General features: G+C 33.9%; 1 protein-coding gene across 2 annotated transcripts; it reads right to left on the bottom strand.

The window, feature by feature from the left end:
- Window positions 1–552: 552 nt before the first annotated feature.
- On the bottom strand, window positions 553–26981 carry LOC145291554 (schlafen-like protein 2). Of its 2 annotated transcripts, none has more exons than XM_080137593.1 (2): window positions 26829–26981; window positions 553–1323 (listed from the first exon to the last, which is right to left on the bottom strand). In XM_080137593.1, the coding sequence occupies exons 1-2, from the start codon at window positions 26851–26853 to the stop codon at window positions 554–556; spliced, it is 795 nt and encodes a 264-aa protein (XP_079993719.1). In that variant the 5' UTR covers window positions 26854–26981; the 3' UTR covers window position 553. The 2 variants fall into 2 exon arrangements, with proteins under 2 accessions (XP_079993719.1, XP_079993707.1); XM_080137581.1 differs by lacking the exon at window positions 26829–26981 and adding an exon at window positions 22641–22792.
- Window positions 26982–27718: the final 737 nt, after the last annotated feature.

Genomic DNA, 27718 nt, shown 5'->3' with positions numbered 1-27718 from the left:
ATTCTGTTTTTCTAGTTATGTGATCAAATAGTGTCAATAAAAGATGCAATTATGATTTAATGAGAAAAGGAGAAATAAATTCCAGAAAGACTTCCCGTCACCATCTGCAATTAAATTTAAATCTAATTACCTCTTAAAATGCTATCTCCTTAACCCCAGTTCATTACATATGTTAGGCCACATATTTATTGAGTCATAGTTATTTCTTTTAATCTGGTCGAAATGTATAAAAAAAAAAAAAAAAAATTTAGTATCTTGAAATACTCTTTATCATATTTACTGATCAATTGCACACAAGATTGATGCCTCCATCTTGTATGTTAGTGTTAAAATTTATTCTGAAGAATGCACTACTAAAAATGTAAGCCACACAAATCAAGCATTTGTTCATGTTAAAAATAAATTGTGAACCAAAAATTTATTTTGTATTGGGAAATAAATTTTGTACCATGCTGAAAAGTAAGAAAAAAAACAAAAAACAACTTTCTTAAATCGTACCACTAACCCTGAGTAATAAGGAAAAGCCAAAAGAAAATTAAAAAGCAAAAACAATTCAAGATTCTAATTGTTTTATTTGTTCTTTGATGGAATTAATTCTGAGATTGTAGAACTGAGCAACTTTTCTGCGAGTTCTTTTCACAATTTCCTGATCATCACAGAGCACATTACTGGCCAGTGTCCGAATGAAGACATTCCCTTCTTCATTAGAGTAGAAAGGTTGAATATTAACATTTGGGGTCACATAGTTCCATTTCATTTTTTCTGGATCCCATGGCTTAAGTTCTATCTCTGCCACGTAATCCTGAAATGGGGTTGAATCATACAAAGATTGGCGCTCAGGTATGCACCAACAGTTTTCATAAGTCTGACAAAGGTGGCCATTCTGCCATCTACGCTCATCTGAGGATAGCTCTTCTTTTTGAACTTTGGAGAAGATTCTGATAGCATCGGCTTCAGATGCATCTGAAGGAACCACAGGTACAAAATGGATCTGGTAACGTTCAGGTGAGACTGGCGGTTTATAACGCCGCATTAGATTGTCCAGATTCACCCTCAGGTGGTCTTTTTGAAAAAGACTTAATTTTAGACCATTAATAACACCTGCATCTGACACACCCAGGTAGACAGTGCCACCAAGCTCGCTATTTAAAAAGGCATTTATGGAACGAGATATCGATCTTTTAGTACGCGAACCATACTCTTGTGTCCACGGTGGAAGGTCCTCAACCGCCATTGAAGTGTGACGCTTAAATTCATGCTTCAAGTCTTCTTCATATGGCATCAGGTCGCCTTTGCGGTAATAGAAATTACATTGTTTGGAGACTGAAAAGAAATAATGTTTATTAAGGTGATGATTCTAGAAAATGGTAGGACAGGTTTTAGATGAACCCAAGCATTTCTATAAGTAGGGATCACAAACCAGACAATTCAGTGTGCAAAAAAGTAAATAAAAATTCAACAAAAGTTTAAGCAAAAATTGATATAGTGAAATTTCCTTCAATTTGAACTTGTAATAATTCATTCTTTTTAGATTTATTTTAATAAAATTTGAATGTTAACAAAATGTAATATCTAATCTTTAAAAATGTACAATTATTTCTCTTTTATTAATAGTTTTTTTTGTTTATTTTGTACCAAGTAGTGAATATGTAACCTGACTCACTTCACTGTAAAGAATAAAAAAAAAAAAAAAAAAAAAAAAAAAAGACTTCCGTTGATACCGGTTTGACCTTCACCTTTGTAGTTCACACACACACACACATTGGCTCTGTAAACAAATACTGTGACTAAGAAAACTTAAACCAAACTTTGTATTGATATATATTTTTTTAAATAATAATAAAAACGTGTTCATGACAATAAAACTTTGTGAAACAAACTTTGGATTACTTTTATTATTTTTTTTATTTATTATATTATTTACTTGTACCTATTTACTATGCCTCCCCACGGGACAGAGTTAGACACCAGGGTCGTTTTTTAACGTGGAGAAAAGGTAAAAAATAAAAATTGTCTCAGTCGTGAAGAACTGCTCCTCCACCGAAAGAGAACAAGAAATGGAAGTGCAGCATTTGAAGAACAGATACTACACTTTGATCTTGGCCAATGTAGTGTGTTTATATATTTACATAACATTTTGTGGGTAAGAAGATATTCCCTACATTAAAAATCGCCGTAAGAATTTAGAACATCAAGTGGAATCGCCGTAAACTGCTTATTAAATCAATGTTCAGGTGTGGGATATCTGTTTGAATATGTTTTGTTCCTTACATAAAAACTGACCTTGTATTTAACTTTACCCTTGTGGAGAGGCAAGCAAATAGCAATGTTTTTTTTCTTATTTTTAAATAAAAACTAAACGTTATAAAACATTTTTAAATAAAATCATATATTTTATTATCTATTATATCATTTTGATAAAATTACCTCAGTGTAGAGAGATTTCTTTGTTGACCACTGACAGAAAAGATCAGTGTCCTGATAATCGATAATATTAATAAAATACATGATTTTATTTAGAAATGTTTTTATAACCTTTAGTTTTTTTTGCCCTTGTGAGGAGGTAAACAAATAGCAAAGATTTTTTTTCTTTATAGAAAATAAAAGATTTGTATATTGTGATATTACACTACATCTTTATATAAAAATAAAAGTTACATGAAAATAATGTAATTCTGAAATCTCATTTGTTTCTGCTTAACTGACTGCTGACAGGAGAGATCAGTGTCCTAAATTCTCAAACTGTATTGACATACTGTATATTTCAGACGACTCTTAAGGTTAAAAAAATCATCTTTAAAAAGTAATATTTCATAAGATACCGGGTGTTGCAATCTCTAGCCTATACTAAACAAACATGGTTTTGTGATTTAGCAGTCGTCTTATACAACCGATCTATGATAAATTTATTAAAATTTGCTCCAATTTTGTACTTTGTCTTATATGACGGTCGCCTTATACGCCGAAATATACGGTATATATTTTAAATAATAAAAAACTAGTTATATTATTACATTGTGACAATAAAACTTAAACAAAACTTTGGATTGCTTTTTTATTAAATAACATTTTTATTCTGTTTTCACCCCAAACACGGCAGAGTGCCACTTTGATGTAAGGGGCTACTATTGGGGACAGGAGTTGCAGAGTAGAGCAGCAAGATGTCTTTAAAATGAGTTATATTATTTACTTGCGGCCAAGATTGATTTTTTTCTAGAATGTGTTTATATATTTACATAACTTTCTACAAAACATTTTGTCGGGAAAAAGGATTTTCCCTGCATTAAAAACTGACACAAGAATTTTGTAAATTTAAGACGCTGATCTTTCCTATCAGTCGTAAGTTAAGGAGAAACAAGCAAGATTTGAAAATTACATTATTTTCAAATGACTTATTTTTATAAAGATGATGTGTAGTATCACAATGTACAAATCTTTTTATAACTTTTTTTTTTTTTTTTTAAACTTTGCTATTTTTTGCTTCCCCCACAAGGGCAAAGTTAAATACAAGGCCAGTTTTAATTTAAGAAACAAAACATATTTAAACATATCACACACCTGAATATTGATTTAATAAACCGTTTACAAGGATTCCACTCAGCATCTAAATTCTTACGTCAGTTTTTAATGTAGGGAAAATCCTCTTATCCACAAAATGTTTTATAAAGAAATTATGTAAATATATAAACGCACTCTACAAAAAAAGCAAAAAAAATCTTGGCCGCAAGTAAATAATATAATATAATAAAAAAGTAATCCTAACTTATTATTATCAAAAAAATATATATCAATATAAAGTTTGGTTTAAAATGTTTTATTGTCACAATATAATAATGTAACTTTTTTTTTTTTTTTTTAATTATTTAAAAAAATAATAAAAAGCAATTTAAAGTTTGGTTTAAAAAGTTTTATAGTTGTGATATAATAATAATATAACTCATTTTTAATATTATTCAAAAACATATACAGCAATATAAAGTTTGGTTTAAAAAGTTTTCTTTGTTGCAATATTTGTTTACAGAGCCAATGTGTGCAATTTGTGAAGGTCAAACCGATGTCAAGGGAAAGGTGTCCTTTTTTTCTTTCTTCACATATTCCTTACTTGTTCTTTTTTTTTTTCTTTTCAAATATAATAATGATGCACTGTCTTACATGTCTCGAAGCATATAAAAACAGTTATCTTTAAGAAAACATGGCATGTAATAAAGGGTTTTATGTTTCCTTTAAAAAATATCCTATTGGAAAATTTTAATGAACAAAATTTTTGCCCTATTCTATTTCCATCTGTTTTTACATAATCTAATCTGAACGTTTTTATTGAAAAAGGAAACCTAGCTTGAAAGGACCAAGTAGGGAATATGCTATGAATCATTCAATGTCTTAGCTGTTGATATAAATTATACAAACAAAGTTGCATGTCTGTCGTTTTTGTATCTTTTTTATGCACTCAGCACCGATGCATAAAAATAGTCCATTTTGCAGTTTGCAACATCTTCTCCATAGCGAATGACCATATGTGGCGAAGAGTCACACCTTTCAAAAGGTAATCCTGTTAACATGCACAGGCATAGACAGAATACGGTGAATCCAGAAAAGTAAACTTTGATAAACGATCCCGCTATTCCGATTGATAGCAATAATTCCTGTAGCAACCAATAAATGTGTGGTTGTGGTGATCATATTCTTGTAACAATATATATGAAAAAAAAAAAATTAAACTGATTGAAATATATCAATAATGGTACACAAAGAGTTTGATCTAAGAAAGAATCTTTAAATTTTTTAAATCTGACTAAAAATAAAGTTATGAACATTTTTGAACTTTGGGGCGTGCAATAAGTAATACCCCTGACCCACTTCCCATAGCAGTAGAGCAACGAAACTTGGCACAGTTATTAGTATTTCTTTACATAGGAACCACCCAGAGTTATGTATTGTTTCCATCGTTTGATGCAGCTCTGGAGACCGTTTTTGTAGAACACCCCAGGTTGGTCCTCCAACCACGGCGTGACTTCAGAAATCAAGGCTGCATCATCTGGGAAACGCTTTCCTTTCAAAAACAACTTCATGGCTGGGAAGAGGTGAAAGTCAGAGGGTGCAAGGTCAGGAGAGTAGGGAGGATGCGGTAGGATTTCATAACCACACGCCCGTGCTTCTGATCTGGCGACATGCAAGTTGTGGACTGGAGCGTTGTCCTGCAGGAGGAAGGTACCTTTGCTGATCTTGCCCCACCTCTTGATTTTGATAGCTTCCCTTAATTTCCTCAAAAGTGAAGCATAATAGGCTCCTGTAATTGTGGTACCCTTTGCCAGGAAATCAATCATCACTACTCCGTCCTGGTCCCAGAAGACTGTGAGCATAACCTTGCCAGCGGAGGGCTACACCCTTGCCTTCTTTGGAGGTGGTGAGTCCAAGTGCTTCCACTGCATTGACTGGGCTTTGGTCTCTGGATCATAATGATGGACCCAGGTTTCATCCTGTGTAATCAGTTTTTTGAAAAGATCTTCTTGGCACATCTCCAAATTCATCCTCGAGCACTCGACGCATTCTCGCTTCTGGAATGGTGTGAGCAACCTGAGAATCCATCTGGCAGACACCTTATGCATATGGTCATGAATGATAGTTTCCACAGACCCTGTACTAATCTTGACATCTTGGGCTATTTGACGAATAGTAATGCTCCGATCTTCCAAAATGGCAGCCTCAACTTGACAGACAGATGCCTCATCAATGGCAGAAGGGAGGCGACCAGGTCTGGGAGCTGTTTCCACATACTTCCGGCCATGTTTGAATTCACAATGCCAGCGTTGGACAGATGCCTCATCAATGGCAGAAGGGGGGGGGGCGACCACTGACATTACTTGTTGAGTCAATACGAAGCTGAAGGTGATGGATTCTTGGACCCTATTATCATTAGTGACAAGACATGGCGTCACCACTACGAGCCAGAGTTCAAATGGCAATCAATGGAATTGCACCACTCATGCTCGCCAGACAAGAAGTTCAAGACATCTGCAGACAAAGTGACGTCTTCTGAACAATACAAAGCATGTCAGAATTCCTCTTCATCCTGCCTGGTACGGAGGAGTTTGGGAGCAAATTATAAAGACTTTTCAGGAGTGCCTCTACAAAACCATTGGAAGATCCATTTACAGTCAATCTGAGCTGTGGACAGCTAGCTTAGATGTCCAACATGCAGTGAACAACAACTTAGCTGATGTTGAAGCATTTCTCCTAACAAATACCCCGGATATCTTAGCACTAAGTGAGACTAACCTACACTCCTCCATCCCCTCTAACTACTTCAACATGACTGGATATTTCCCACTCTGCCGTAAGGACTCTGACAGACATATGCACGGACTTGGAGTTTACATTCGTAATACCCTTCCCTTAACTAGAGAAACAAACCTAGAATCGGACGATCAAGCCTTTATGTGCTTTAGACTTAACATGAAACACAACATTAGCTACTTTTATTTTCTCTACCGCTCTCCCTCGACCCAGGACTGCACCATAATAAACAAAGTCTCTGACAGCATAAACACAGCACTCTCCCTCGACACTAGTGCACAAGTACATGTATTTGGTGACTTTAATGTTCACCACAAAAACTGGCTTGGATTCTCTAATTACACAGCACAACACATTGCTTCTCTATATCTCACTCCCTATTACAAATTGTTATGTTTCCAACCCATTTCCCTGACCAGCAAGAACAATACGCATCACTTCTAGATCTATTTTTGACCACAGCTCCTGATGATTGTAAAACGAATGCCGATAGCCCACTTGGGAACGCTGATCATGCAGTGATAATGGTTAAAATCACCCTAAACTCTAGACCCAAAACTGAAGAGCCAGTGCTCAAAACAATGAGATAATATAAAAAGGCTGACTGTGAAGCAATCAGAGATCTTATCAGAGATGCCCCATTGGAAAATATTTTTTCTCTTCCTGCTGAACAGTGCGCAAATGAGACCACTGAATGGTTCAAAACTGCAATAGAAGCACATGCCCTCATGCGGAAATTTTATAGCAAGCCCCACTCTCCTCAATGGTGTACTTCAACTTGCGCAACTGCCATTGCTCAAAGGCAGCATGCATACCGCAGACTTAACCGACATAAGTCCAGTTCAAACAGACAGAAGTATATAGAAGCTAGAAGTAACGTAAAGAAAGAAATAGTGACAGCTAAAAGACAATTTACGGAAACCACTAAAAAACGCATCGAAACACAAAAATTAGGAACTCGTGACTTCTGGAAAATCTACAACAGTATAGTAAATAATGGGAATCAACAATTCCCCCACTAACCAACAATCATGAGGTTGTTTGCTCAGCAACCGACAAGGCTAACATGCTTGCCAGTCGGTTTGCCTCAAACTCCACACTGGACCCTCTCAACCACCCCCTACCTGACTTTCCTATGCGGACAGACGCTACGCTAGACAATCTGAAAATCACCCCTGCTCAGGTGCATGCTATCATAAAAAACCTTGACACTTCAAAGGCATGTGGACCCGATCTCATTCCAGCTGTGCTATTAAAAAAGTGCTCAGCTGAAGTAGCTCCAGTTCTCTCCAAACTATACAACAAATGCCTTAATGAATCTTGCTTTCCGGGCTGTTGGAAAACTGCTTCTGTGGTACCAGTATTCAAGAATTCTGGAGAAAGAACGGACCAATTAAATTATCGCCCCATTAGCCTCCTCCCACTTTTTGCCAAAATATTTGAGACCTTAATTAACCATGCTCTAGTCCATCACCTTACAGATGCTAAACTTCTGACTGACCAACAATATGGATTTAGACAAGCCCGTTCCACAGCAGACATCCTCACTGTAATCTCTGAACGTATATACCACTCACTGGACAAAACCGGGGAGGGCAGAGCGGTAGCTCTAGATATATCTAAGGCTTTTGACAGGGTATGGCATGAGGGTCTCCTCAGGAAAATTAGATCATACGGTATCACTGGTAGAATACTAAACATAATTAAATCCTTCTTAGATAAGAGAAAAATCCAGGTTGTCCTCGACGGTCATACATCTAAACAATATGATATAAATGCGGGAGTGCCCTAAGGGTCTATCCTTGGACCTCTGTTGTTCCTAATATTCATAAATGACCTCCCTGACAAAATTGCCTCTGAGATGGGTATATATGCTGATGACACCACACTCTATAACAGGCATTACAGGAAAACAAATGAACACATATCTAAAGAAATGGCAGAAACACTAGAGGATGACCTCCGATCTGTAGTGGAATGGGGACAAAAATGGATGGTCACGTTCAACGTCGCCAAGACTAAACTAGTTTCCTTCAATAAATAAAAGACACCTTCTCTACCATCAATAGCAATGGCCAACGACACTTTATCTGAGAGTACATCTTTTAAACTCCTTGGCCTAACGTTCACAGGAAACATGAGTTGGAACAATTACATTGAAAGCATTGCCAGGGCCGCTGCAAAGAAGGTAGGCTCTCTCTACCATGCTAGAAAATTACTAACACCCGAAAGTATCTTGTACCTCTATAAGGCCACCATTCGCCCATGTATGGAGTATTGCTGTCATATTTGGGCTGGTGCATCTGCTACTAGTCTCTCACTCCTAGACAAGGTTCAAAAAAGAGTCGCCAATCTGATAGGCCCTGAACTGGCATCTAAGCTTCAGCCTCTGTCCCATCGACGAAATATTACACCCCTCTGCCTGTTCTACAACTATTTTAATGGAGAATGCTCTGACGAACTGCAAGCACTTGTGCCCCCACGACGTAAACATCCTCGACAAACCCGACAGGAAGCTAAATCTCACCCCCACACAGTAGAGATCCCTAGATGTAAAAGATCTTTCTATTCCAGTAGTTTCTTCCCCAGAACTGCTAGACTTTGGAATTCCATTCCGGATCCCTGCTTCCCCAACTGTACTGACGTGCAGAAGTTCAAGTGTAACGTGAACAGACACCTTGCTGCCCAAATCCCTACATAGTACCCCAGTAGATGTTACCCCTGATAGTAGCCCCCTACACCAAAGTGGCAAAGTGCCTTGTTTGGGGTGAAAATGTAATAAAAAAAAAAAAAAGAAACAAAGAACTTTAACGTATGTGAATCCAAGCAGCTTGGAACTGGAGGTAATTGCACCCAATCACTTTCTTCACCCAGATTAAAACCCTGGACTTCTCAAGTTAGAAATATCAATAGTTAGCGATGGTGAACTGCCTTAAGAAATCATGATGAGCTACTCAAAGAGTTCAAACGAATATTACTTGCTCTCTCTTCAAGAACGCAAGCAAGATCTATATTCAACAACAGGAAAGAAAATGTTAGGATCAAGCTCCCCAATATGATCTGTTGCGACCGCTGTGAAAACTGGTTCCATTTTAGATACGTTGGGATCAGTGCGGCTCCACCAGATGAAGAGGAGTGGGTTTGCAATAGTTGCTACAGCAATCAAGAATGATGTCAATATAGGATACAAGAACTTGCGCAAAAATCAACAAGTAGTTGATTTTGTTTTTTACTGAATGGAAGAATATCAGAAAAAAATGATGCCCAACACAAAAGAATAGATTTTACTTATTTGCAGAAGCAAAAATAAAATAACGTTTCTTTGTGAGTGTTGACTGTTTTCATGTTCATGGTAGTCATTACAAACTTCTTTGATTGGTTAACTTGGCTATAAAAAGTCACATGAATAGGCAGAAAGGGTTTATGTAATCATTCATGATTTATCATAACACCACAAGTTGCAAACTCTTTATAACCTATGCTCTTCAGTAGAAAATATCTACAAAACACATGTGAAATATGTCAGTTATAAATAAGGAAATACTCATTGAAAAATATTAATACATTTTGATACAATAACAATACCAGCCTAGTTGTAAAAACATTTAAAACTCTGTGTAAGGAAATATAATTTTAATTAAAAAAATTGGGGGGGGGGTATTGCTATACACATAGATTCGAAGGGTGTTGTCAAAAAACAAATGCATAACAAATAAATGTTATCAAAAGCAAGATAAGTTACTTTTCTACCTAACTGGATAATTTTTTTAGTGTTTTTATTTAATGTAAAGTGTTTATTCGGCTTGAAAAACATACAGTGTCTACCGATGTATTTGAAAAATGCAAATAGCAACGGACTGTGTTGAATATGAATATATGTTACTGTAACATTCGGCGGGTTTCTAACAGTATTTTGTACAGTTTTTTAATTTTAACTCATTTTCCCAAACTTATGTAATCAACACAGTTCGCCGCCATTTGCATTTTTCAAATACATCGGTAAACACTGTTTTTCAAGCCAAATAAACATGTGAAATTAAATAAAAACACTAAAAAGTTATTCAGTTAGGTAGAAAAATGAATTTAGGAAAACTTGTCCCTTTTTGCTAGGTAGGAAAACTGGTCCCTTAATGTAATAAATATCGATTGAAAACACATTTTATGACCGTTCTTGAAGGAGATATTGTTTTTAAGAGACTATACCCCCCCCCATAATATTTAAAAAAAATATTTTTACTTGTTTACTGTTGTTTTTAAAAAAAATAAAATCTATTTTCTAAGTGTCCAACTGGCTAAGTTGTTAATGGTTTCACTTATTTTAAAGTGTTTATTTCATTCAAAATTGAGACTACAGACCGCATAATATATTTCTACTTATTTACTGTTGTTTTTAAAAGGGCAAAACGATTTTTCTACCTAGCTGGCTAAGTTAGTGGTTTAATTTATTTTGAAGTGTTTATTCAGTATCTATAAAAAAAAAAAAAAAAAGAAGTAGCTTCGAGTGTGAGAGAATGAGAAATAATGTCCGACATGAGGGTATCACATCTTAGGGGTCTTGATAATCGCTAAAAAAAAAAAAAATTAGAAAATTAAAGAAAATACTGAGGGAGATTTACTTTTAAAAAGAAAATAAATTTTAATATTTTTTAAATATAATTTAGAGAGAGAGGGCAGGGGGTTAAAAACTATATCTCCCTCGGAAAACAAATCGATAAACAACAACAAAAAATGAAATTAAAAAAATTCTTGATAAACGGTAGCAGAGTTTTCGATAAAATAGATTAATAAATTTCTTTATTGATTACTTTTTCTCTTAATGATTGATTTAACAATTTTGAAGTAAAAATAAAGTTTAAAAAGGAGTTGACAAGAGATTTTTAACACAGCATCTCTCCCAGCAAAAATGTTTTGCTTTTTATTTATTAGTTAATTATTTTTGTTTTTCTTCTTATTTTAACAATATTTTTTGCAGTAATAAAAAAAAATATAACAAAAAACAAAACAAAATTATTTTTTTTTAAAAACCAGGAGAGATTTGGTTCTTCTTTGTTAATTTTTTTTGCTTTGGTTTTTTAATACTATTAATTTTTTTTTCTTCTCTCATACCAAATACACCCATGCATTATTTAAAATTATAATTTTATCAATTATCAACATTTATTGTCGTTCTGTCAAATTTTGGACATTTTTTTTTTAAGGGATCAGTTTTCCTACCTAGCAAAAAGGGACAAATTTTACGGGCACCAGAAAAATAGCTTATCTTGCTTTTGATAACATTTATTTGTTATATATTTGTTTTTTTGACAACTTTTTTTAATCTATGTGTACAGTAATACAAACCCCATTTTCGTAATGAAAGCAACACTGGATTTTTTATAAATTCATAATCATTCATTAGGCATCTCCAAACCGTTGTGTAGAACGTCATCATTATACACATTAAGTAGTGGCATCATCATTTTGTAGGTTTACTATAGTTTGTAGGTTATCCATAGTTTGGTCAAAACTAAGTTTGGGTCAATTTCTATGGAAGATCATTTACGCAGAAATTTATGAATAAAAAAAAAAAAAAAAAAAAAAAAAAATGGGCCGACGTACACGAATACTACCCTACTAGTGAAATACGCATCGGCTCCGATGTTGAACGTTGTTCGATTGAGAGGGAAATCATTATTTTTACAGGGAAAGAATTTTTGCGCGTGTATTTTTTTTTGGATGGATATTTCTTTTTTTTTGCCGGAGTTTATGTAATTATTAACAGGAAAATTGGTGAATATTATTTTCAAGTTTAATTAAAGTTTTACGATACCTGCGGTATTTTTTTTTTTTGGTACTTGTGTTGTATATTGGTTTATATTGGAGGAGATGATATATTAAAACGTGTCATAAGTTATCTAGTGGATGTGAGATATTGTTCTTTTAACAGACAGATAATAACCGTATAAATCGTATGTATGTTGTTTAGCCAGGAGGACATGATATTGACGTGTAAACTGAATCATGTTGTATCAGACTTATCACACGGGATATTTTTACAGTTCATATGTAAGAAGAATATATGCTTCATACCATTTTCTTGAGTTCTTCTGTAGCTTCCCGCTGCTCTGTGATGAACCATGAAGCGATCAGCACCATCCAATTGAGACATCTGTTCTTATTTGTGAAACCATAAAACAACTCTTTATATTCTTATAATATAAATTTATTACAGTTGTCTCAAATGTTTTTTTTACATGGGGGTCACCACTTATCAAGGCCCTAAGGCCACTCAGGGATAAGGGTCATTGCGTGTACAGTAATCAATGAGATAGCATTGTAGTAATCATTAGTATTGGAGATTTGATAGAGTGTCTTACTTAAGGGGGCGGTTTGTCAGGAATTTGTTTATGTTGGACTTGAAGACATCCAAGTTGTAGTCAGGTGGGAAACAGGCAAGCGGCAGAGAGTTCCACTGGCGTGCAGTTCTAAGAAAGAAGCTTTGCTCATGGAATCTATGTTTGGATTTAGGCACAGATAAAGAGTGGGGAAAATTATTGACAGCAATTTAAGCCAGACGGGTGTTTCTCGTGAAAGATTGGCTAGGGGGGGGAACAGAGATTGGAGCTTAGACGAGCACCTGCCATAGAAATAATAAAACAAAAACAGGTTCACAACGTCTCTTCTGTGGGAGAGAGATTGCAGGGAAGAGAAAAGGGCATCCCCCACTAAACCACGAAGTCTATTTTGTACTCTGTCAAGGCAGAATAGGCTGTTTTTAGCAGCTCCTGCCTAGATGTGGCAGCAGTATTCCATCCTTGGACGTACTTGGCTTTTATACAGATAGAGAATTGCATCAGTAGTGAGATATCTTCTGGAGCGGTAGAAGGATCCCACCATTTTCCCAGCGTCCTTGGCAACAGACCTGATGTACGTGTTCCATTTCAGATCAGGAGTAAAGGTCAAAAAGCTTGTCAAAACATGGAGCCTCCTCAAGACGAGAGCCATTCATTTCAATTGATGCCAGATTGGGATCAGAGCGTTGATAGAAGCTTGGTTTTGGATGCATTAAAAGTGACCAGCCACCTCTTCCTCCACTGTACCACGCACTCAAGATCAGAAGAGAGAGAATTAGAGAGAACTTTGACATTTACGGCCTTTGATGTGTTGCCATAGATGGTCGTGTCATCAGCATAGATATCAATGAATGATTTAAGTATGTGTTTTGGGAGATCATTGACGTAGATCAGGAAGAGTGTTGGGCCCAGAATGGACCCGAGGGACTCCAGCATTAATACTGTGGGCTTCTGATTTCTGCCCATCAACCACTACTCTTATGAACCTATCGGAGAGAAATGATTTAATGATTGAGAAAACATTTCCAGTGATACCGTAGCTGGAAATCTTGTGAAGTAGGCCCTTATGCCATACCTTATCGAAGGCCTTCGATATGTCAAGAGCAATTGCCCTGGAAAGGAAGCCTTTGTCAAGAGATTCACTAATCCTATGAGATATAACCGTTAGCACATCTGCTGTAGTCTTGCAGAGCAGAAACCATATTGTATGTCACTAAGAAGGTTGTTTCTGTTGAGGTGGTTGACTACTTTATTTAATATGGATTCCAACAACTTACTCATGACACACAGGAGACTTATTGGTCTGTACTGAGAGGGAGATAACTTTTCACCTGAATTCTTAAATACAGGGCAAACTGATGAGTTTTCCAGGGTGTTGGAAAGCACTTCTCCTTAAGACAACGCTTAAACAGTTTTGTAAGTATGGGGGTAAGTTCTGGTTGGAGCTTTTTCAGCACTATAACTGGAATGCCATCAGGGCCAGTTGCTTTACTGGAATCAAGGTTCTTGGAACGTAGACCCCTGATGTTGGAGAAGGAGACCTGGTAGTAGGGGTCTACGTTGAAGGATGGGGTTCTAGGTTTATTCGTGTTTTTTTTTTTTGTTTTTTTTTGAGATTTGTCATGTCGAGGTCTTAGGATTCGTGGAGCAGGACAGAGAGGGAAAGTAAGAGAGAAAAAGACAAATCTTTCACAGGATCTGCAGTTCGTCTACATTTTCTATTCTTACAGCCCGCTCCTAACTGTCTGTCCACCCCTGTCTAGACGTCTGTCCGCTTTGGTGGTCAATTCTCAACTCTCTGAATCTCTCCAAAACTAACTACATCACGTGTTCTATTACGTCACCTAATTACGTGTCTCAGACCAACCTAATGTCCACAACTAGTTATTTGTTTATTCAAAACCCCAAAATAATGTTTACATATATTCTCTATTTTCACATTCCTTTTGCGATTCACATATCAATCATTTCTTCCCAATTTAATTGTTTATTCTTCTAATCATAACTGATTCATCGACCATCCGTCGCTCAAATCAATTAATAATAATAGAATGACAATAATGTTTTGACCCTTGACCCCGCTTGCCACAGTTAACAGATACTACGCTATGATCACAGCCTAAAAAGGTCATAACATTACACTTGTACAGTTTAATCAAGACATTAAGAAATGAAAATACCGAAAAAAAAGTTTAAATTGTACGTACCTGTTATGGAATGAAGTTCCCTGAAAAAAAATTTCACTTAATTTCATCAAGTAGTTTTTGTTTTACAGCGAAAAAACAATTTATGATACCGAGCAAAAGGTTTGAATTTTAGGAAGAAAAGCTAGTATTAAAGATGGGGAGGGATTGTCGGCGCTTTAAAATGAGTTATCTTCCCGTGGCGTTTATAAAATACAAACAAAAATTTAAAAAAGACTCCAAGATGTTCGCCTTCAACGTGCTGTCATAAAAACATGTTTTTTCTGCTGTAAAACAAAAAAAAAACTACTGGATCAAATTAAGTGAAATTTTTTTTCCAGAGATTTTCAGTTCAAAACGGATACGTACATTAGTGTTGGGACGATTCCTAATTTTTATACGATTCCGATTCCAGGAAAATATTGATTAACGATTCCGATACCAAGTACGATTCCGATTCCTAGGGAATTATTGTTTTGAAATATACCAGGTAGTTTTATACTTATGGTCGGTAGTTCCCAAATATGTTCCCTAACTTTGGAAGAGATATTTTATGTCTATACCGTCGTGTTTTGGTTTAAATAAAATTATTATATAGTAAACTAAACGGAAAAATTAGCAAAATTTATTTTAGAGAAAATTTATTTTACTTAATTGGAATACAGAAAAAAAACAAAGAAAATAGAATTTATCCTTCAGAGCAAAAACAAATAAAATAGAATTTATATAACAGAACAAAAACAAGAAAATTAGAGAATAAATTAACACGATTCATTATTTTGGTCCTCATAATTTACAGATTTAATGAATTAAATAAAAAAAATATTGCGGAAGAGAAAGAAAATATATACTAATTAAATATAAAAAAAGATAAATATTTAATTTAATAATTTATAAATGAACGTGCGTAATGAAAAAAACAATATACCACGTGACATGGCGCTGTAGATACAAAATAACCCTTCCAAAGTTAACGACCATATTTGAGAAATACCATTAATCAAAAGTTTTTTGTGTTTTATACCAAAAGGTAGGTATAGCGAAAAGTTACAAGTAAAGGAATTTCAAAAACGATTTTTTGTTTGGCTATTGATAGTTGTATTTGTGACGGCAGTTCTTCAGACCTCCATAATTCACAAAGAGTAGTTAACACCTATTGTTTTTTCTTACTTTTTCATTACTTTTACACGTTGTTTCTAACGTGAAGAATAAGTTTAGCCAAACTAATTTTGAAATAGGGTATATCAAAGGAACACATAAAAATGATACCACTATAAAAACAAATGAAATACTAGATAAAATTGAGCAAAAATAGTTACCAAAATTACAGAAAAAGATAAAACAAAAAATGGTGAAGTTTGTTGAGTGAAATGAATTATTGAAAGAAAATTAATTGAACTAATAGAAATGTTAAATAAAAAAAATGTCACATTTCAATATTTTTTTGATAATTAAATTCTCAGGGTTGTCGAAATTAAAAATTAAGTGATTTTTTTTTTAATTAGACTTATTTCGAAGCTTGTTACCTTGAAAAATACATTTTAAACCCTGTTTTTTTTTTATAAATAAATTGAAAAAAAAAAGCGCAATTAAAATTTAATTGATAATTGAAACTTTAAAAACATTAAATATTGAAAAATTACTTATCTCACAAATTAATGTCCAATAAAGTAGATCCAGTCTTCATACAGTAATTCGGTTATAATAAATATATCTTTCCCAAACTTAAAAATTAAATCTTTTTTTTTTTTTTTTTGGAGAGAGAGTGCTTTAAAATCGCCGGGGAATGCGGCCTAAAATTTTAAAGAAGTAAATTTTAGGAGTTTAGTGCCTTTCAAAGACGGTTATCATAATTTATTATCATCCTTTAATTTCCTTTTTTCCTCCCCCACACCTTTCCATGTGGTTCAGTAGTTAACCAGTGCTCCTGTAGCGGTATCAGAATTTTTGTAGGAATTTTTGACACCCCTAACACGAAATTGCGAATACAATATAAAAATCTCGGAATTTCTCTGTTAAAAGTGGGTTATACTTCCAAAATAAACTATTACAGTTGTTTTAAAAGTAATAGAAATATTTTTTTTTTTTTTTTTTTTAAAACAGTAATGAATTTTCCGAACTCAATATTTTTCAATCTTTAAACTTTAAAAATCTATCAAAATTTTTCTATTGATTCTATTTTTACGATATTTTCAGGGTCAGTGTGAAATTTTATGTTCTTTCCAATAAATCGAATATAATATTTTAGACAAACGTTTTTTTTTTTTAATTCACGACCCCCCCCCCCCCGCCATCCCAATTTTTAAGTGTCTATTAAAAAGTAAATACTTAATTTAGTACCTGGAAAGTAAATAATTACTTTACTCACAAATTGAAGAGAAAAGGTCAATACATAATATATTCAAATTTAAAAAAAAAAAAGACATCGTGTTCTTTTAGAATTTTACCTGTAAAGTTTGAAGTTTAAAACCTTTTTTTTAAACCACGTTATTTGTTTTTTTCTTTTTTTTTTTTAATGGAACCTTGGTCCTTGCTCCTTTAATTGAAAAAAAAATTAGGGCTTGAATTACATTTTTCGAGGAGTTATAAGCTTGGAAAGACAGGGGGTCGAATAATTCACGCCTCCCATTTTGTAAATGTCTAATAATAATTAATTTAGACTCGCTTAAGTACATAATTATTTACTCACAAATTGAAGAGAAAAGGTCAATACATAATATATTCAAATTTAAAACAAAAAGAACATATTGTTCTCGTAGAATTTTACCTGTAAAGTCCGAAGTTTAAAACCTTTTTAAAAAAAGAAAACACGTTTTTTTTTTTGTTTTTTTTTAATGAAATCTTGGTCCTTGCTCCTTTAATTGAAAAAAAAAATTAGGGCTTGAATTGCATTTTTCGAGGAGTTATAAGCTTGGAAAGATGGGGTGGAATTATTCGCTATTTTCACAAAATTTCTGACACCGCTAGTGCTCCTGTTGCTGTCAGTCAGCTATCTTTACCTAAGTTTTAATTTCTAGTTAAAAGAATTTTTCATGAATAGAATCAGCATTTTTTAAAATTATTTTTTTAGTTGTATATATTGTATTTACTCTTTGAAGTTAAGGAAGGTTAAAAAAATTGGTGACTTAGGCAAAAAAAAAAAAAAAGACACTGCTATTTCGACCCTCACTAATAAAACTGCTCTGAGTGACTAGTTGGTAATTTTTTGTTCTTTTTCTTTTTTATTTTACTCCTCCAATTCATTTGGATGCTTCATAGTTAAATGTTTTAACATGTTGGTTGTGGTAATGTTAGATGGTTTTGTTCCTCGCGATATTTTAATTTGACAGACTTTGCAAATGGCTTTCAACTCATGATCTTCAACTTCAAAAAGTTTCCATGCAAGACTTTTTTTGGACTTTGAGGCCATATTAGAAAATTCAGTTTATCTGTAAACAAATTAATTACTATTAAATTTTGTTTTAACGCTAGTCACTTATTTGGATAATTAATTGAAAATAATCCGCTAAAAAAGACAAAAAGAAAAAAATATAAAGGGATGGAGCGGTAAATTGTACCAACCAGTAGTTAACAAAAAAAAACAAAAAACTTATAGAATTTAATTTTTGAAACCAATGTATAAAAGTTTACATAATGAAATGCAAATCTTTTGAATTTTTTTTTTTTTGGTTGACTGTGTTCAATTCACACATGGTTGATGCGGTTCAATATTGCTAAACTATAAGTCTTAAGTAAAATTCTATTGATAAATACTTTTTAAAATTAAATTATTTAATTAATCGTAAATATTATTTAGACAAAAATTAATTGATTACAACACCTTTTAAAAAATATATATTAATTTCTTTTTCGTTCGGCAAAAAACTGCGTCAAACACTTTTTTTTTAATTTTCAATTTAAAATTCTAGAAAAAAGATTATATTATTCTGCTTTTAATATAATCAAATTCAGGGTTTTATCTTTCTGGAGAAAAAAATTTAAAAAATGGATTTTATTTCAATGAAATTAAAAAAAAAAAAAAAACTTGACTGAACTGAATTAATATCCTCTTAAATTAACGAAGGGGTTATTTAATAACTTTAGGTTTGGAGGAGATAGGTATGGGGTCGGTTTTTTTGAAACTTCAAAAGAAGCCGACTACTGGCACTTTTTACTGAGTGTGGACCCAAGCAAAAATTTTTTTTTTGCTTAAGTACGCATGCGCGCAATCGTAAGTCTGCGGCCAAAAAAAAAGTCAAATACACATTGAACACATTGACCTCAACAGCGATTTTATCTGTCGGAACTCGCCAAATACTGCTAAAGCTATAAATTAAAAGCTTATTTTCTGTTGTGTCACAAAGTTTACTTTTGTGTTATTTAACATGAGGTGGGTGGGGATTAACTATACTTCATCTATCAATTTAATGAAGAAGAAACAGTTTAATATATTTTAAGTTTGTATTCCTCGTGGTGGCCAAACTGCACAAGTACCCATTGTAAGTCTGCGGAAAAAAAAAAGGCCAAAAAACCGGAAGTGCAGTCAAATACACATTGACCTCAACAGCGATTTTATCTCTCGGAACTTTTTTCAAGACTCCAAATACATAAAACCAGGAACTACCATACATTCCGACAGTTGGAGAGCATATACTCCAATTGACCAGATAAATGTCCACCCCAGGTACATCCACAAACAAGTGAACCATTCTCAACACTTCGTCGATCCAGTATCAGGCGTGCACACCAACAACGTGGAATGTTTTTGGAAGAACGCAAAAACGAAATTCAAAACAATGATGGGGGTGCACTCCAGTACAGTGGAGTCCCATTTGGACGAATTTTTATGGAGGGAGGTTTACGGAAAAAGTGGCAAAGACGCTTTTGACAATGTGTTGCTGCATATATCGCAGTGGTATATTGTTTAAAATAAAATTTGACTTGTAAAAATTTCATTTCACATTTCTTTCACTTTTTGGATAAAAAAAAATCTCAACTTGTTGGTACATCTACAGAAAATCGCTGTTGTGTTCAATGTGTATTTGACTTTTTTTTTGGCCGCAGACTTACGATTGCGCGCATGCGTACTTAAGCAAAAAAAAAAATTTTTGCTTGGGTCCACACTCAGTAAATGTGCCAAAAAGTATATTGTTCTATTAAACCTTTTACTGTTTAAATAATTTGACTTTGCTCGTTTTAAGAAAATATAAGTTGAAAAAGCATTTTCATTCACTATTAGAAGATTTGTTAGTAAAAAAAACAGTCGCCAAAAAGATAAGCGTTTTTTTTTTTTTTAATTTTTACTCGCAATTTAGAGCCCTGCCCCCCTGCATACTTCTTTTCAAGTTAACTCTTTTGTAGTTTTGATCACAATGAATGAATGAACCTTGTAAGGGAGGGGGCACTAAGCATTGCCCTGTTAATAATGAATTTCTTTGGTTTCTTTTTATAACATGCTACATTTCTCTCTTGCAGTTAGAAATATCGGGAATTTTTTTTCTTTTTTTCAACATCAGACTAAAAGAATCGTAATGAAGGAATCGGAAAATTAAGGTATTTTTTAACGATGCGATTCCGATGCCTCCCAAAATACACGATTCTTACGATTAACGATTCCGATTAATCGTCCCACCACCACCACTACGTACAATACAACCTTTTTTTTTTTTTTATATATTTTCATTTTTTTTATGTCTTGATTAAACTGTACAAGTACCTTTTTTTAACTGTACTTTTTTTTTTTTTTTTGCCGGATTTAACAAACAAACAAAATGAAAACAAAACAAAAATTTGGTGCTTATGCACGTTTCCAAATATTTAAAAACAATTAGAAACTCTTCAAACATTAGGGGAGGCAGAGGCACTTAAACCATTAAAAAAAAATAAGGGTAACATAAGTGCATAAGCACAAAATTGTTTTATTTTGCTTTCATTTTGTTTGATCCGGCAAAAAAGTTTTTTTCACCAATTTGTCCTGTTAATAATTACATAAACTCCGGCAAAAAAAAAAAAAAAAAAAAAAAAAAATATCCATCAGTTTATTTAACCGTTTTTCCGTAAGTAACGCACTAACGCACCGACATTTACCAATTAGAACACCATTTAACATTTGTTCTAATTTGTAAATGTCGGTGCGGTGCGGTGCGGTGCGGTGTGCGTTACTTTTTGAAAATTCTATGTTCCAGGAAAAAAAAAAAACAATTAAATTACCCCCCCCTCCCCAACTTGGAGTGCTTTCCTTTTGTTTTATTTCTTTTTCAGCTAATTTTAAATTTTCCACCAAAAAAGTGCTATAATATATTTTTGAAAATTCGAAAATGATATTATTTTAGAAAAAGCGTGAACTCGAACTAGTAGATAAAAATATATTGGTTTTGTAGATTTCGGTGTGCTAAAAAAGAATCTGAAAACCGTATCCGTCGCAAATTAATAGTTTCGGAGATATTAATATTTTTCCAATGGATTATTTTCTTTATAAAATCAGCTATAATGGCGTAAGTTATCATGCGCACAGACCAAAGAGATATCATTTATTTTCTTTTTTAAAATTAGCATTTTATTAGTTTCCGTAAGTAAAAAAATAAATATCACAACGCACGCATCGCATGTTCACGTAATTCGGTTCTTGCGTTCACGTGCGCACGAGCGTAAAATGACTTGTAACATTGCGGAGGAATTTTTCGCGGGCATTTTCATGAGCAGTTTACAAAAACATAACCGTTTTTCCGTAAGTAACGTGCCGAAATTTATCGAGCAGAGTAATGATTAACATTTCGCAAAAATTCTGTTTACATTGGGGGGGGGGGACGGTTGTAAACGGAAGCTGCAAAATGGTGGAAAGTTATTCGTGGGTTCGGGGGTTAATACCATGCAAACGGTAAATTTGCCCCAAGTTTGACTATCAGATTCGTTGTCAGCGACCTCAATTACCTATTAAAAACAAATTAGAGTGGTCGGTGTTCTGTAGTAGCGGATCTGGATATTTACCATTTTTTTTTCATCTAATTTTAAATTTTCCGCGGAAGATTGGTAAGCCATGTGAGAAGGCAGTTTGCTAGGTGAAGTAAGCCGTCGTTTATGCTGTCGCGCACGCGCGTAGCGTAAACGGAAGCTGTAAAATGGTGGAAAGTAGTTCGTGGGTTCAGGGTTTAATACCATACAAACGGTAAATTTGCCCCCAGTTTGAGTATCAGATTCGTTGTCAGTGACCTCGATTACCCCTAAAACACCAAATTAGAGTGGTCGGTGTTCTATTGTAACGTATTTGAATATTTACCAAAAATAATAAAAAGGTATACCAAATTGACTTTTTTCGTTTAAAAATTAAAACGTAACGAAATTTAAGTTCCGTTTCATTTTTAAAACAACCGTAAAACGGAACATTCTCCGCAAGTTTTACCAGAGGCTTTTTAAATAATAACATTATTTCAGCCAGCACGGATCAATAAGTGCACTAGTACCTTTTCATGAAATATTAAACGGTCCTTCTGCTTGGTTAACGTCGGCGTGTTACTTACAGAAAAACGGTTAATTAAACTGCAGAAGCACCTGTTAAAAACTATACAAGTTCTATGATTGAATACCCCCCCCCCGGCCAAAAAAATAATAAAATTGCGTTGCGTTTCATTTCAAACATAATGAGTGAAATATATTTTATTCAATTTTAAAATGTCTATTGTAAAAATATGATTTTATTTAAACACTTATTGTTTCATTAATTTTTATTTCCATATCATTTTTAATCTTAAATTTTCTTCGAAGTGGTAAATTACATTTATTTCACGATTAAAATGATAAATTTTAAGATTATCTCCAACTCTTTAAACTAAAATAGAAACTTGTTTTTACTTACTTCTTTTCGTGGTAATATTCGTCATTCCTTTTTTTATCGTTTAGTTTCTTCAAATATAAGTCTATTATTATTGAAATAACGAGGGACGCGCGCCAAGAAGCAATTACCTTCCTTGCTGAGAAGATGTTAGAATTATCTCCCCTGAATACGAAATCATTTTTTACTTTTTTTTTTAAACTTGAGAGTAAAAAAGAACTGTTTCGTAAACATTCCTATACCTCTGAGTTTTATGAAATTTAAACAATAAGCATTAAACATCAATTTATAAATATACTCGGGTTTGTTTTACTATACACAGAGATTCGAAAAAGTTGTCAAAAAACAAATATATAACGAATAAAGGTTATCAAAGGCAAAATAAGTTACTTTCTATCTTTGGATAAGTTTTTAGTGTTTTTATTTAATGTATAATGTTTATTTGGTTCGAAAACGAGTAATGTTGAAGGCTGGCGGTCAACAAGTAAAGATGGCTGCAATGTCTTTGAAGACTTGATAATCACTTCAAAATAAGAAATAAAACAAAATGGTGTTAGAAAACCACCCAGGAAATGTTACAGTGACATTTATTGAGTGGGTTTCTAACACCATTTTGTTTTATCGTCATTTGGTTAATACAACGGAGACAAAGACAGAGGATGCGATAAGCCCATGTGTAACGTAGTACACATCGGCTTATCGCATGCATTAGCATGTAAACAATTGGGACTCAACATGTTGTAGTAGAGTACGTTGCAAGAAACACAAGCAAAGTAATAACTTGACTCACTTTTTTTCCCCGTTATTTTCAGGTATTTTCCGGAATTAAACGTGATTGTGCTCTTTTCTCTTGAACGTCATTGTCAATCTGTGCACATGTTCTTTTTATAGTTTTTTCTTTTTCCTTATCGTGACGTCATTTTGCAAGTGGCTCAGGATTTGCATACAGCCACCATACACACGTCCACACTCTGTTACAGATGTATCCCATGCACAACATTAGATCCAAAGGGAAACCAACACCTGGTACATATGACCGAAATAAAAGACCTCTGGGAAATGCTCCACATAGACATCTATGGGCCTTTCCCTACCAGGGATTATGTAATTGGAATAATCGATGTGGGATTAAGATGGTCTGAGATATTTGTTACCAAATCCATTAGGGCTAATACAATCATATCAACAATCTAAAGGTGTTTCTATACACGTGGCATTTTAGCGATTATAATTTCAGATAATGGACCACAGTTCATACCATCAGAATTTAAGCACTTCTGCGGAGAATGGGGTATCTAACACCAAAAGGTAACCACTTATCATCCCCGAGCTAATGAAGAGATCAAGCAGTTCTTCACAACCATGTTGAAAGCAATTTGGGTTATGAACACAGAAGGAAGGAACTGGAGAAAATGTTTAGGAAAATTCCTAATGTATTACCAAAATAATCTATATGTCATGAATGGAAAACTCTAGCTGAGCTACTCATGGGTAGGGAAGTAAACATCAGCATACTAAAATTACAAAAGAGGCCTGAAATCCAAGCCTGGAGAACAGCACAGTAAAAAGACAAAAAAAAGTAAAAGACAGATTGAAAAACTGTACGGATCTAAAAAAAATAAAGCTGAAAAAAAAAAAAAAAAAAAAAAAAAAGCTAACACAAAACCCAGAGATGTCATACTACTTAAACAAAGTAAACACAATAAGCTAACGCCAGTTTACCACCCAACATCATGGCGAGAAAAAGAATGCAGAGGAGAATCCGCAATTATAACGCAAGGTGACACATTTTTTTTATGATACAGATCGCAAATAGAAGAATCTCCAAAGACAGAACTCCCTAACAACCAAACAATGACGACTTCTCTTTCAACAACGATCTATGGGGAGGGAGGAGGAGGAGGGAGGTGAGCAGAAAAATGTAGAACATGAGAGAGAACGCGATGAGAAGAAGGAGAAGGAATATAGTGCTAAGATAAATAAAACATCAAATAAGAAATCCCTGAAGTTATGCAAATAGCAGTTCGGAAGGAGAAGAAAACAATGTGAATACAAAGGAGGAAGTAGATGTGATGTCCACACAAGTATAAATAAAACCTGCTCGGTTGAGCTGGGAACTCTTCAATGTCCAGCAAAGCTATGTTTTTCTTTTAACTTAAAAATATGACTAACCCCTAAAAAGCCTAACATTAATTTTACATGCTTTTATTATTCATTAAATCTTAAATTGTTTTTAATGCAAATATGTCACACATGAGTAGGACTATGACGACAGCATATTCTTTTCATTGTTTTGACTCTCGAGTGTGTATCCGATGATATCTTATATGCTTTTATATAGAGTGATGTGGTTCTTGGTTGATTAACTGTGTCTAACTGTGTCGGATATATACTCCAGAGTCAAAACAATGATAAAAATATGCTGTTGTCATAACCCTACACATGAGTAAACTGAAATAAACTGTTGGTCAATGTGGCCTGTTCGTCTCACTGAAAACTTATCTGCAAAGGAGGTATTCTGAAAGCCGTCCTCAATATGAGGAGGGGGGTATTCCGAAAACCGTTTTTAACATGGGGAAGATGGGGGTGTTTATTCCGAAAGCCATTCTTAACATGGAGAGGTTGTGGGTAATACCCCTAAAAAGCAATTCTTTGCAGGTAAATCTTCAGTGGAACAACCAGGCCACATTGACCAAATTGCTTTGCACTTAGTACCCAATTACATTTCTTGTCAAATATTTTATGACGTCATCAGTTATGCTTGTCAATATTTGACATCTAATTCATAAATAGTTGCAAGTATAAGTTGAGAATATTTTATTCTTTCGCATGTTATTTTATTTTTTATTTTTTTACATAGGCATCACCACTTATCAAGGCCAAGAGGCCACTCGAGAATAAGGGTTAAAGCGTGTACAGTAGGAATTGGACAATATATAAATCGTTATTAATGGAAATTCGGTAAGTTTGTAAACTTATATGGTACTGCTCATCAAAAACTTGTTTACATTAGACTTGAAGACAGCCATATTGTAGTCAGCTGGAAAGCAGGAAAACGGAAGACAATTCTATAAGCATGCAATACTAAGAAAGAAGCTTTGTTCATGGAATCTACGTTTAGGTTTAGATACAGATAAAGAGTGGGGGTAATTATTGATAGTGTTTTCTGCTAGACGAGTGTTTCTTGTGAAAGTTTGGCAAGGAGGACCATAGATTGGAGCTCAATTGAGCACCTGCCATGAAAATAACGATAAAGCAGAGATAAACTTGCAACATCTCTTCTGTGAGAAAGAGGCTACAAAGTCTATTTTGAATTCTATCAAGGCAGGATAAGTCCTTCCTAGCAGCTTCTGCCCAGATGTGGCAACAGTACTCCATCCTTTATTTTTTTTTTTAAGAATTGCATCAGCAGTGAGATATCTACTGAATCGAAAGAAGGATCCCACCATTTTTCCAGTGACCTTGGCAATGGATTTAATGTATGTGTTCCATTTAAGATCAGGAGTAAAGGTCAAGCCCAGAAGCTTGTCAAAACATGAGGCCTCCCCAACACGAGAGCCAGTCATTTCAATTGATGCCAGATGGGGATATGAGCGTTGATGATGTAAAGATAAAAGCTTGGTTTTAGATGCCTTAAAAGTAACAAGCCACCTCTTTCCCCATTGTACATGTTATAACAATGTTTATATATTTATTGGACAGTAGAACTCTGAGATACAGCATTAATCCATTCTGGGATTGGGATCGTAAGTTAAAATCGCCATATAGTGGAGCCTAAGCAAAATTTTATGCAGTACATATTAAAAATTAGTAACAAAACACAGTACAGTATATAATACACATGTATATAATCAAATAACATTATTAATAACACGGTAAGGCGAGGCTAGAAAAACAAGAAACTATTCCATATTGTAACCTTTAAAAAACGGTATCCCGGGGGGGGGGGCAACCGTATTCCGGGGTTCTACAATATTCAGTATATGACACACATGTTGTGATAAAAAACAGTTGTCAACAAATACATTTGATGTTTATGTCAGTTTTATATGACAGATGTCGGAACATGATGTCAACAGCCGGATTATGCTGAGCGTCGCGGACAAAATCATAACAACACTATGTAAAAGAAAATAGCAACATGAATAAATATAAAATGTAGAAACCAAAAAAAAAATAATCAAAAAAAAAAAAGAAAAGAAAACGACCTACCGTAATTTGATGTTTTATTATTCATTTTTTTTTTAAATATAATAACTGCAAAGAAAATGTTAGAAGCAAAAAATAATTTGGGGTGGAGGGGTAATAATTTTATGGAAATGTTTTCAAAAAAGATTCAAAGAAAAATGTTTTTTGTTTTTTTAAATATATTTTGCCATTTTTTTTTTGTCTTAAAATTTTTTTTTGTCAAGGAAAACTGGAAACAAAATTGGTTTTGGTGCTTATGCAGTTATGTTACCATGCTATTTTTTTAAATAGTATTTTCGAGTTAAATTCACGTTTTATGATTTTTTTTTTTTATTAAATTGTTAGGTGAAAGTACAAAATAATTACAAAACACTCTCTCCTCCTCATGTTAAGAATGGCTTCCTAAATAATAACGTTACTATTTCAGCACGGTAACATAAGTACATAAGTACCTTCTTTCTTTTTTTTTTTAAAGTACTTTTTATACAAAAATATATTTTTTCATATTGTAATTAGCTGATTGGCATGTTATATCAGACAGCAGCTAAACTTGAGCCGTTGCTTGGCATCTTCTGGCCAAAGCCAAGCGAACGCTGAGATACATTTGGTCCACAATATGCACCATTACCCAAAGCTATGTTAAAAAAATGAAAATGCATGAATCTGTGAGCAATAAAAATAACATTGAATAAAAAACATGGATTCTAAATGGAGAAATACATCATCTGTCCTATTGCAATTATCAATTGCTGAAAGATCAGCAGCAGCAGCATCATATGAATCCAAAGATTCTATTGTTGGCATTGGTTTCCCCGATATTTTTGTAGTCAGAATTATTTTAGGACATTGGGTACTTACAGAAAGTTGCCAACATCCTAAGCGAAAATGATTTTTGTGGAGCGAACTGGATTTGA

This window comes from Euprymna scolopes, chromosome 2 (assembly GCF_053919585.1).
Source record: "Euprymna scolopes isolate OS-2025 chromosome 2, ASM5391958v1, whole genome shotgun sequence".
Lineage (NCBI taxonomy): Eukaryota > Metazoa > Mollusca > Cephalopoda > Sepiida > Sepiolidae > Euprymna > Euprymna scolopes.
This window is presented reverse-complemented; position numbering and strand designations above follow the sequence as displayed.

Bases quoted from the DNA above. Each gene is read 5' to 3' on its own strand.
- LOC145291554 (XM_080137593.1), bottom strand. From the start codon at position 26,853: ATGAATAATAAAACATCAAATTACG. The intron at 1,324-26,828 runs GTAGGTCGTTTT...ATTTCTTTTCAG, and splicing joins TAATAAAACATCAAATTACG to TCTCCAAACAATGTAATTTC.